The 12,140-nt window shown below is 36.4% G+C and overlaps 1 protein-coding gene across 9 annotated transcripts in view; it reads left to right on the forward strand.

The window, feature by feature from the left end:
* The window catches only part of ABI3BP (ABI family, member 3 (NESH) binding protein), a 259,187-nt gene that overhangs the window by 98,104 nt on the left and 148,943 nt on the right, over window positions 1-12,140 (forward strand). For all 9 annotated transcript variants that reach the window (XM_014528309.1, XM_005880197.2, XM_014528314.1 and 6 more), the window contains exons 5-6: window positions 5,786-5,967; window positions 6,524-6,579. In XM_014528309.1, coding sequence (XP_014383795.1) covers window positions 5,786-5,967; window positions 6,524-6,579 — 238 coding nt within the window. The remainder of the gene's footprint in view (window positions 1-5,785; window positions 5,968-6,523; window positions 6,580-12,140) is intronic.

Consider the following 12,140-nt stretch of genomic DNA (forward strand, 5'->3'; position numbering starts at 1 on the left):
ACTCTCCAGGTCCCTCCATGCTGTCTCAAAGGGGAAGAGATCCTTCTTTTTTACAGCTGCATTCTACATTTTAATCTCTTCTCTTAATTCCTAAACTTCTTAGAGTGATCTGCTCACTATTCCTGATTTCTGTATCACCAATACAGTCTTTGTTCCCTTTCAGTGGCTTCCATCCCTCTCTACCATTCACTGAAACTTCTCTTTGTGGTCATCAGTGATCAGTTAATTGCTAACTAGATGTAGAACAGTGCTTAATTGATGTGCATGAAATCATTTGGGAGACCTTATGAAAGTGCAGATTCTGATTCACAGGCCTGAGGAAGAGCCTGGTCCGACATTTCTAAAAGCTCCCAGGAATTGCTGATGTGGCTGTTCCTCAGAGAACAGCAGGAATGGCAAAGATATTAATGATTTCCAATGCTGAAGCTCGGACCTTGACTCATTTCCAAAACTCTAAGATATGTTTAGTTACCTATGGAATATTTTCATTAAATTGATCACTATATTGTGAGCTCATTTTTGAAGTTATGCATAGTGTTCCACTCATCTTCCATCTCACAAAGAATTCTCTGACTGGCTTGTTTCACTTAGCATAATACTCTCCAGGTCCCTCCATGCTGTCTCAAAGGGGAAGAGATCCTTCTTTTTTACAGCTGCATTCTACATTTTAATCTCTTCTCTTAATTCCTAAACTTCTTAGAGTGATCTGCTCACTATTCCTGATTTCTGTATCACCAATACAGTCTTTGTTCCCTTTCAGTGGCTTCCATCCCTCTCTACCATTCACTGAAACTTCTCTTTGTGGTCATCAGTGATCAGTTAATTGCTAACTAGATGTAGAACAGTGCTTAATTGATGTGCATGAAATCATTTGGGAGACCTTATGAAAATGCAGATTCTGATCCACAGGCCTGAGGAAGAGCCTGGTCCGACATTTCTAAAAGCTCCCAGGAATTGCTGATGTGGCTGTTCCTCAGAGAACAGCAGGAATGGCAAAGATATTAATGATTTCCAATGCTGAAGCTCGGACCTTGACTCATTTCCAAAACTCTAAGATATGTTTAGTTACCTATGGAATATTTTCATTAAATTGATCACTATATTGTGAGCTCATTTTTGAAGTTATGCATAGTGTTCCACTCATCTTCCATCTCACAAAGAACCTAGCATCGTGTTTTACAGAATAGGTCTCAACAAATGTATGAACTAATAAGCAAATGGAATGTCAAGATTAAGTCTTAAATATCATCTCTCCAGTCCATTCAGCCCTTGAACCTCCTCTGCAATATCTCCCATCCAGAGTTTGCAATGTCTCCAGGGATGGTAACAGCAAGGGGTACAAATTCCGCTCTATTATAAACTGTGCGGCCTTTGGCAAGTTACTTGAATGCTTTAAGTTTTGGTTTTCTCGTCTTTAAAATTGGAGTAATAATAGTAATATCTCATAGGGTTGTCAGATTTAATGAAATGACACCATAAAATGTGGCTATGTTACCATAGTGTCTGGCGTGCAGTGAGCACTCAATAAATGGTGCTTACCATGTTCTGCTAGTCTTGATGTTTTTTATATTATTGCCTTACGTTATAATTATTCACAACATACTGTTATAATTATCACTTCAGACAAGCTATTTCATTTTAGATAGCACTAAAATTACTAGGAACTTATTTTGTTGAGCTTAAGCCAGCCAGTAGGAGGTAATAAGGAAAAGAGATTTTTGGAAATGGTTGACCAGTTTGAAAATTATTGCAAAAGTTCAAAGATAATGAGGACCTAACCCGGGTCTTTAAACTCCTTAGGAATAGAGAAGGGACAGGTGCAAGAGGAATCATGCAGGAAAAGTAACTGGCCTTGAGAACTGATTGGACATGAGGGGAGAAGAAACCTGAAAGGTTTGAAAAAGAAGATGGGTCGATTTTAAAGTAGTTATGAAATTCATGGAGGAGTAAGTCATTGGATTTGATCCTAAGGTTTTACTATACTAACAAGTCAGACACCACATTGTAAAGAGGATTACTGGGGTGGTGAACACGATACAATATACAGATGCATTACCAAATTATACACCTGAAACATATATAATTTTATTAACCAATGTCACCCCAATAAATTCAATAAAAAAAATAAACATTTTTAAGCCAAACAAAACAAAAACCAAAGAGGTTTAGGCATTATGAATGGTAAGAAGGTGAGAGAAAGTATATTACTTTCAAGAAATTTGTGTGAAAAGACAGTAGCAGGAGTAAGAAGTAAGCATCAGTTTTACTTTGTTTTGATAGAATAGAAATATTTAAACATCATTTAGACTCAAAGAAAGGTCCTTGAAAGATCAAGAGAATGGTTGGGGAGCAGATTGAATTAGGACATGGAATAAAATTACCAAGTTGCTTAATTTTCAGAAGAAGGGAGAACCCTGGAATCAGAGAGGGACAGGGAGAGAGTGAAAGGGGAGAGAGACACTTACTGAGGAAGGGAGTGAGGACAGAATTTATATCAGTAGTCACAGTCTTGGTGTGGCAGGACACAAGAACAATGATAAAGGGGGTTACAGGAAGTGAACTTTGATGTGAAGAGAGCAAAAAAATGTGTGGAATAAATATTTTAGGAAATCTAGTAGTAGTTAATCACATAGAAATAAAAACATTGCTGGGAGGGATTACCCGGGGAATTTATATGCATACATGCATAGCCCATGGACACAGACAGTAGTGTGGTGAGGGCTTGGGAGAGGTGGGGGTGAGGTAGAGTGGGTCACTGGGAAAAAATAAAAAGAGGGACATCTGTAATAGTTTCAACAATAAAGATAAAAATTTTTTAAAAAGAAAATATTGCTGAAAAGGTATGGAAAGCCTATAGATGGCCTGCCATGTGCACCAAGCCAGGGAGTTTGTGAAAGACTAACTTTATTTTGACATTCTTCCATTTCTCCACTTAGTATAATTCACTGTCAGCTACATCACAAATTTTGTTTTTGGAGTTTCTACCTCTGAGGTTTTACCCTATGTTCTGCCTTTGTATTTTATTAGACTAGAACAGCGGTTCTCAACCTGTGGGTCGCGACCCCTTTGGTGGTTGAACGACCCTTTCACAGGGGTCGCCTAAGACCATCCTGCATATCAGATATTTACATTACGATTCATAACAGTAGCAACATTACAGTTATGAAGTAGCAACGAAAATAATTTTATGGTTGGGTCACAACATGAGGAACTGTATTTAAAGGGCCAGAAGGCTGAGAACCACTGGACTAGAATGTCTGATATGTAACTAGAATAAATTTTTAGTAACAGAAACAATCTCAAAGATCATCTAGTCCAATTTCCTTCTTTTTCAATGGAGAAAAATCTATGCATAAGTGGACAAAGAGACTCTCCCGAGGTCACACTACTAATTTGCAGCAGACAAATATCCAAGCCACTACCTGCCTTCTCCACTAGATTTTGAGGGGCTATGGATTTCTTTAAGCTATAATAACAATTCTTGTCAATATTGAGACTATCGAGGACATCAAAGCACAGAATAATGCCCGCTGAACCAAACACTGCCTTCAACAGTTTTATACTTAGTTGGGGTATGAGATGTGTTCTTAAGATCCAAATTGCTAGAGGAAGGCTTTCCAGAGGTCTTCTCTGATGACATCCACGGGCTGCTACCTGTTTAATAGACTCGTTGCCCCTCCATGCACTGGTGCCTAAATTTAACACGTTAAGTGCCAAGCCTGTTTTGTCTTCCTTTCCCGAAAGTATAGTGTCAGTCACTGGTGACTGACATGGCGCTTAACGTGTCAATCATCCACAGAAAAGATGCAATCAACATTTAATCCTGGGTGTCCTCCAGCAATAATGGGAAGTCTGTGATGTAAATACACAATAAAACAAACGATAAAAAGCCTAAATAATGCTAAAAGGAATTGTGATTCCTTTTACTCTTCTCTTCTGCATCATTTTACCTGTCTTTTACCATCTCCTTTTGCCAAGCATCACAGTACAAAGATAGTCCAATGCAATACAAAAGGTATTAACCTTTTGCCTGGCTCTCTCACTGGTTATCAGACATTAGACACTTCTCAGCCTCTCCTTTCCTTCTATAGTAATTCTTGCTCTGCTCGTTTCAGAGTTTATTGTATGGATAAACCAAAATAAATAAAAGTCTTAAGCCTTCTGCACATGTACAATGTAGACATTTATTGTATTTTCCTTCAGTTTGCACTGATTTTATGGGATTCGTGAATTTTGGTAAGTAAAACCTTCTGCAGTGACCATTGAAAAATATAATTATAGACCTAATTGTTTAAGCAAGGTCACCCCAATAAATTCAATAAAAAGAAAAAGAAATAAACCAATATATCTTGGTGATTGAATCATTGGCCATTCAGAGCAATTGTATTCTAACTAGAGGCCTGGTGCACAAATTTGTGCCCCAGTGGGGTCCCTAGGCCTGGCCTGTGGGATTGGGAGGAAACCAACTCTCTGACATCCCCCGAGGGGTCCCGGATTGTGAGAGGGTGCAGGCCAAGCCAAGGGACCCCACAGTGGCCTTAGCATATCATTAGCATATTAAGCTTTAATTGGTTGAATGGACAACTGGACGACCGGACACTTAGCATATTAGGCTTTTATTATATATGACTTTAAAATGACCCTATGAACACCTAAGTATCCATTCTAGTCATTCCAGAAATATTTATGGAGTATCTGTGGTGTGCTAGGCTGTACAGCACTGTTTATTATCACAGGCCTATATTTTGCTTTAAAAATAAGGAAACTTCTTTAAATAAGTAGTTTTGTGTACTATCGCTTTTAGAATTTAGAACTTGCCTATATTACACAATTTTTAAGTAAACCAATGTGACAAGGGTAGGAAGCTGACCGAAGCAGAGGACATCCTCTCTCCTGATCTACTGCCCTACTCGGTGAGGCTGTAGAGAGCAGAGCCAGAGGAGTCTTTCTGTATATTCTGGTGCTGCCTTTGCCACTAGGAAAAGTCACTACCTGGGTGACAATAGGCAAGTTAAGTGACTTTCCAAAACTCCATTTTCACATTTGCAAAATGGGATTAATAATTTCTACCACTTGAGATATTTCTGTGACAAATAAATGAGATAATATATGTAAAATCTAGCATGTGATAAAGGTGCAAAAAATAGTGGTGGGGATTATCATTACTTCACTATATATAATGACTGAAATATGAAGCCATAAGCTAATATGTAACAGTGATCTTGAATTCACATTGTTTGATTTTTCTCCTTGTACCCTTAGCTTGGCTGTTGGTCTTAATCCTTTGTTTATAATCGTAAGAAATTTTCACCCTTGAAATGTAGCCCTGGTTGCATTTTGTACTTTCAGGTTTTTCTTTAACAAAATTGAATAAAATTACCTCTAATGCAATTTTCATGGGGTGAAAGGCTTGAATCCCTACAGGTATGAAACTACTGCATTAAGCATGCATAAAATTACACCATGTTCTACTCTATGCATAATTGGAATAAAGTGAACATCCAGTGTTAATTTTTCAAAATAGCAATAACAGAACTGAGAAATCTGAATTCTGTCAGACCATAAATGTGCTACTGCACAGTCTCCTAACTTTCAATTAGAAATTAAAAACTTAAGATTACATTAAGGTATTTTTTAATGTTCTCTACAAATTTTTCAAAATTTGAAACCGAAGCTAATATTAAAGATAGCCTTTGGAGTAGATAACAGGCTGTGATGTATTAAGAAACAAAACATTCTGAATCTCCCTGTGATTTCAAAGCATCATATTTTGGGTTTTCAACAGATTTTATACAATTCGCTATAGAGAAAAGGATAAGGAAAAGAAATGGATTTTTCAACTCTGTCCAGCCACTGAAACAATTGTAGAAAATCTAAAGCCCAACACGGTTTATGAATTCGGAGTGAAAGACAATGTAGAAGGTGGAATATGGAGTAAGATTTTCAATCACAAGACTATTATTGGAAGTAAGTACCTGAACTATCTTAGCTTTCTGTAATATTTTTCTTTTCCCCCTAATGTTCAAATTTCTAATTATGTATTAACTGTATAATATGAGACCAGTTAATTCCCAGCTTCTAGTATTTGAGAAAACACAAAAATAAACAGAACTTGTTGGGTATTGATATTTCAGAATCTATTTTTTATAATGAGTGTGTGTTTTTTAAATGATACTAATATTTGATGCTGCCATTGATAACAGTTCATTGATCGTGATAGTATTTTAAATCAATCCCTGACCTATGAACACCAATTTAGCCAAAAACTAATAATATGTACACATATTCAGATGGAAAGCTACCAGAAGTGAATGTAAGAAGACTTTACGGGGCCCTGGGCTTTCTTCCTGTTATCCTTTCATTCAAAAACTTCATTGGAATCAGTGTTTTAAATCATAGAAATAGAATAATATGCTCGAGTCAGAGAGAGCAGAAGTTATAGTTGTTTTCATAGTGGTTAGTAAGAATTGACATAGAAACCAGAAGAAATGAAAATAATGTCATTTTTCCTTGTTTTTGTCAGGTATAAACAAAGTAAACGGGAAAATTCAAAGTACCTATGACCAAGCAAACACAGTGGTATGTACCAGGTTATTTTCAAGAATGTTTTTTAAAATTGTGTTTGCATTGTATTTTTATTGAAATAGGAAATAGTCCTATTATTGGGTACTGAGAATGAATCAACTGGTTAGCTATGTATGGGGTGTTAGGTAAAAGTACTTAACATTTTAGGCATTCATTTCTTTTTTAGAAAACAAAGTTGGATGTATAAGACAAAATCATACTAAATTATTTAAATATCTAAAAGTCTAATATTCAATATAGTTACTCTAGTACTTCAGTATTTTAGGTATTTTGAGATTATGTTTGTTATCTTCTGTATTGTGGATTGTTTTTTACTATAACATATTCCAAGAGCAAATTGGTACATGCTCTACTTACATTGCTACTGTTCAAATCCTCATCTATCTTCTATCACTTCCTACGCATAAGAGTTAACTCTTTTCAAAATGATAAAGCAATTGCTTTGTTTTGTTTTATTTTGGTTTTTTTATAGTTTTGAAAGTATTTTGTATTTTTTATTTATTTTTAATTTTTTTTCTTTATTGATTAAGGTATTACATATGTGTCCTTATCCCCCCATTGCCTGCTTTGTGTTTTTTTTTAATGTGCCCAGCCTCTATTCAGTGCAGGAAATGTTTGTTATTTTATGTACCACCAATTCCCACCATCTAGACACCTATTTTCTCTCTCACTTCAGAAACTCAGTCCCTTATTCTCCATTTTCCCTTCACCTTTCAAAATATGTTCTCGGGAACCATTCTCACAGTTGTGTATTACCTGTTGTAAATGTAAGCCATTGTTATAACCATCACACAAATGTTTGCATTTCAAATCACATGCCCAGTTACAAAGTGAAGGATGTTATGTCACTGAGCAGGTAGAGGAAGCACTTTGGTGAGAAGAGGGAAATTTGCTCCTAACTTTGGTTATTAGGTATTGAAGTATTCAGCCAGGAACTATCCCATATTCAGGTGAACATGCAAAAGACTATTCATGGCTGAGTGTGTGCATGTGATTATATGAATGGATATCTTTTTGTGTCTAATTAAATAGTCCACAGAATACTCCATTGATTAGATAGTCCCATGCTATCTTTTTCCTCTTTCCCTCCCCCGCTTCTACTTTTCCTTCTACTCTCCCTCATCCCTTCTTCCCTTCCTCCCTTCCTTGTTTTCCTTCTCTCTTTCTTGTTCTCTCTTTCGGTCTTCCTCTTTCTTTTTTTCCTTCCTTCTTTCTTAAGTTTTAATTTTTTTCTTAATTATTTAATTAATACTTAAAGATTTAGAATATATAAAATTCAAAAGGAAATATTAACAAAATTTTCTGTTACACTGCCAAATGACTAGTAATAAAAGTATTTGTGGTCTACTGTTAAAACTTCAGAATATTTTTTTCTTTCTAAGCATATTTTTATTATAAAATTAAAAGAATGTTATATAATTTTATACCTCACTCTTTTTACTTAGCTGCCATATGACATAGCATATTCATATCATTAAATTCTCTTCATATACATAATTTTAATTGCTGTGTATTACATGATCTAAATATGCTTTCACCCCAATCAGTTTACACTTCGTAGGCATTTAAGTTATTTCTAATGGTATTTTAATTGTAAGTGATGTTGCAGTGAACATTTATTATCATAAGTCTTTATTCACATTTCTGATTATTTCCTTTCAATAGATTCTTAGAATGGGAGTTAACAGTTTAAGTATTTAACAGTTTTTAACTTCTTAATATGTCTGGTCAAATTTCTTTCCAGAAAGGATACACCAATTTTACATCTTGCCAGCAATGTATAAGAGTTATACATTGCTATAGTACCCTGATTATTAACATACTGTATCTCCATCACTAAATTTCTAGCTAATGTAATAGTGTAAAATGTTTTCTTTATTTCTATCTCGTGATTGCTGATAAAGCAGTACTTTCTTCACTTGTTAATTATCCATTTGCATTTTTCACTTAATGACCTTTACTTGGCTCTTGTTTATGGGGCATCTCATGGTATTTTTGTTGAATAGTTTAAAGACATAGGTTAAAGAACATTGATCTACTAGAAAAAAAATATTCTCATGTGTTATCAACTTTATGAGAATTTTTGAAATAGTCAAGTCTTGAAATTTGCTTAATCAAATTATTTATCTCTTCCATTGTCACATCTTTAATTGCATTATATTTTAGAAAGCCCTTCCCTAACCAGAGAGCGATAAGTATTTTCTCCCCCTTTTTAGTTTTATAAATGGTTTGATTTCGTAATAATTAAATTCTAAGCTATGTGTTTGACTTCTCTCTGTTTTGCATAGTAAGGTTCTCTATTGATTAGGTTGTATATTTTTCCCAAATAATTGACCAATTGGCCTAGTACCAGGCATCCATAAAGTCCCTTTGGCTGTGTGTCTCTTAGATCCAATCCCAGGGATTCTCTCCTAGAACAATTCTCAGTCTTGTTGTGATGGTTTCCTAGGAAGCATTTCTTATCTCCTGGCCACTTGGCTGTCATGCTTTGTCTTGCATGTGACTCAATGATATCATCTCATCACATCCCAGTAATTTGTATTTCTTTTGGCAGAATATTCCATTTAGGTTGCGTTACTCAGCAAGATTGGGAAAGATGATTGAGGTTTTAACTCCCAAGGAACTTAATTTCTTTTTCACATCACAATAGCCATGGCAAGAAGGGCTAGGAAGAAACTTCCTGCATCTATGACACAGAGCCAGATACCTTATCACTTCAAGCTGTGAGGTGGAGTTACCCCCCAGGCAGCTTAATGAGATGGGGTTTGAAATTCTTGGTTATTTCCACATGAAAACCTAAATTAATAGAAAAGATATTTTAAGGTTTCTCTGTGATGTTTTCTTCTTTGTTACGTTCTGGAGAGCAGAAAAAAATGTTTCGCAAGTTGCCATCTGTGCTCTTGGGTAGCTCAGGAACACAGGAAAGTTGGAGAGAAAGCACTTGGGAGAGCCATAATCATCTTTTATGGCCACTTAGAATTGATTCTAAAAATTGATTTGATACTTTAGAGGAATATTTTAATCCAAATAAAGTCCATGTCATTCCAAATACTAACCCATCTCTTCCCTGAGACTGATCTTAGAAGGCAATATTTCAAGAGATACTGAATTGATTCCAGATGTTTTAGAGTTTTAAGCAAAAGATACACTAAAAATTGTTTTTATTCATATATGCATGCTTACACCTAAAACTTATATCCAGCAAAAACTTCTTAACACTTTCTAAAAAGAGGTATTTGAAATGGGAAAAATAATATGAACTTTAGGCTATCCAGTTTTAAAAGATAAATACTATTTAGGTTAAAAAAATTGACTGTTGATAGATATTTTCAGCTCCAATGCATACATATTACAGTGTTCTATTGCTTCTCCAAAGTAGTGAATGATCCTGGTATTAATGTGTGTGGCATGGGGAAATGATTTAATACAGTTTTATTCACTTACAATAAAAGAGTTAAGTACAAAATATTTTTTTAAATATATTTTATTGATTTTTTTATAGAGAGGAAGGGAGAGAGATAGAGAGTTAGAAACATCAATGAAAGAGAAACATTGATCAGCTGCCTCCTGCACACCCCCCACTGGGGATGTGCCTGCAACCAAGGTACATGCCCTTGACCAGAATCGAACCTGGGACCCTTCAGTCTGCAGGCCGATGCTCTATCCACTGAGCAACACCGGTTAGGGAAAGTACAAAATATTTTAATGTTGAACTCAGCCCCCATCTTAAGCATATGGTTATTATATACTAGAGGCCCGGTGCATGATATTTGTGCATGGGGGCTGAGCATCGGGCCTAAACCGGCAGTCAGACATCCCTCTCACAATCCTGGACCGCTAGCTCCTAATCGCTCACCTGTCTGCCTGCCTAATCACCCCAACTGCCCCCCCCTGCTGGCCTGATCAACCCCAACTGCCCCCCTGTCAGCCTGGTTACCCCCAACTGCACCCCCCCCACTGGCCTGGTCACCCCTACCCCTAACTGCCCCCCTGCCAGCTTGGTCACCTCTCATGGCCCCCCCACTGGCCTGGTTGCCCCACACAGCCTGCTGTTCAGTCATTTAGTTGTCCCTCACTAACCCCCCTGCCAGCCTGGTCGCCCCACGCAGCCTGTTTGTTCAGTCATTTGGTTGTCCCTCACTAACCCCCCTGCCGGCCTGGTCGCCCCATGCAGCCTGCTGTTCAGTCGTTTGGTTGTCCCTCGCTAACCCCCATGCCAGCCTGGTTGGAGGCAGCCATCTTGTGAGGGCATGAGAGTTAATTTGCATATTACTTCTTTATTATATAGGATTGTAATCCATGTCTGTAAGCATGTGTTCTGCTGGCATGCTCAGTACACTTGTGCCAGGGACATAGAGCAGGACTCTCTCCTGTTTGGTCAGTGACTTTGTTCTATCAGTTGTAAAATACTTTCAATGTTACCCCTGCTTATACCTCTAGAAAAATCAGAGAAAAGGTATATGCATAAACAAAAGTATTATTCTTTCAGTATAAATTGTATTACTTGAGATTCATGTAGTTAAACAAAAAAAACATGTTTTTATGATAATCATGCTGTTTTGTCCATGTTGAGAATCTAGAACACTATTTTTATGAAGGTTAAATGTTTACTATTAAATGTTTACTGTTAGGTTTTATTATATTTAAAAATTTTAAACAATGGCGAAAACACCTAACTTTAATATATTATCTCTATCATTTAAAAAAAACTTAGTTATCTAACTAGTTCACTGAACAATCAATTTTTTAGGTAGCATTTATTTTTATTTATTTTTAAAATATATATATTTTATTGATTTTTTATAGAGAGGAAGGGAGAGGGATAGAGAATTAGAAGCAATGGGAGAGAAACATCGATTAGCTGCCTCCTGCACACCCCCTACTGGGGATGTGCACACAACCAAGGTACATGCCCTTGACCGGAATCGAACCTGGGACCCTTTAGTCCGCAGGCCGACGCTCTATCTACTGAGCCAAACTGGTCAGGGCTAGGTAGCATTTATTAACTGAGACTTTAAAATAGAAGCTTAATTAATCCAAATCTCCTGTTGCCCTTATATATGACATCTATTTTCACCCTTAAATTTTTCCCATCAGAGATCCACCCATCTTTTTAAAAAGCCACATCTATTATTGGTAACAAGAGATGTGGTGCCAATCTTTAAAGTGTAAAGTTACAGACAAGTAAAGTGAATAGAGAGAAATACCTTATGGTCCCCACCCACACCTTGAGATTGCGTACAGTAAATGCACCAGGTGTCCTTCCTTTCTTAGAAATTGTTGTCCTAAGCAGAAACTTGAAAAAATTATATTTAGGCCAATGATATCACCAAAGGTTTATGTCTGATTCCTCCCTAGCTTATTAGAAATATGAAGACTTTCATAAGTAGAATGTGAGATTCACTTTTCACCAGATGCTAGATTGAATCAGTAGGTTTTGTAACTTTCATTAGAGTATCCCCAAGTGATTTAAAACCAGAATGTAACATGCCCAAGTTCTTCTGATGTGGTTTGGCTTGTGAGTCATTGAAATTTAACTTTAAGCAACCCTTAGC

This window comes from Myotis brandtii, unplaced genomic scaffold, assembly GCF_000412655.1.
Source record: "Myotis brandtii unplaced genomic scaffold, ASM41265v1 scaffold63, whole genome shotgun sequence".
In the NCBI taxonomy this organism is placed as follows: Eukaryota; Metazoa; Chordata; class Mammalia; order Chiroptera; family Vespertilionidae; genus Myotis; species Myotis brandtii.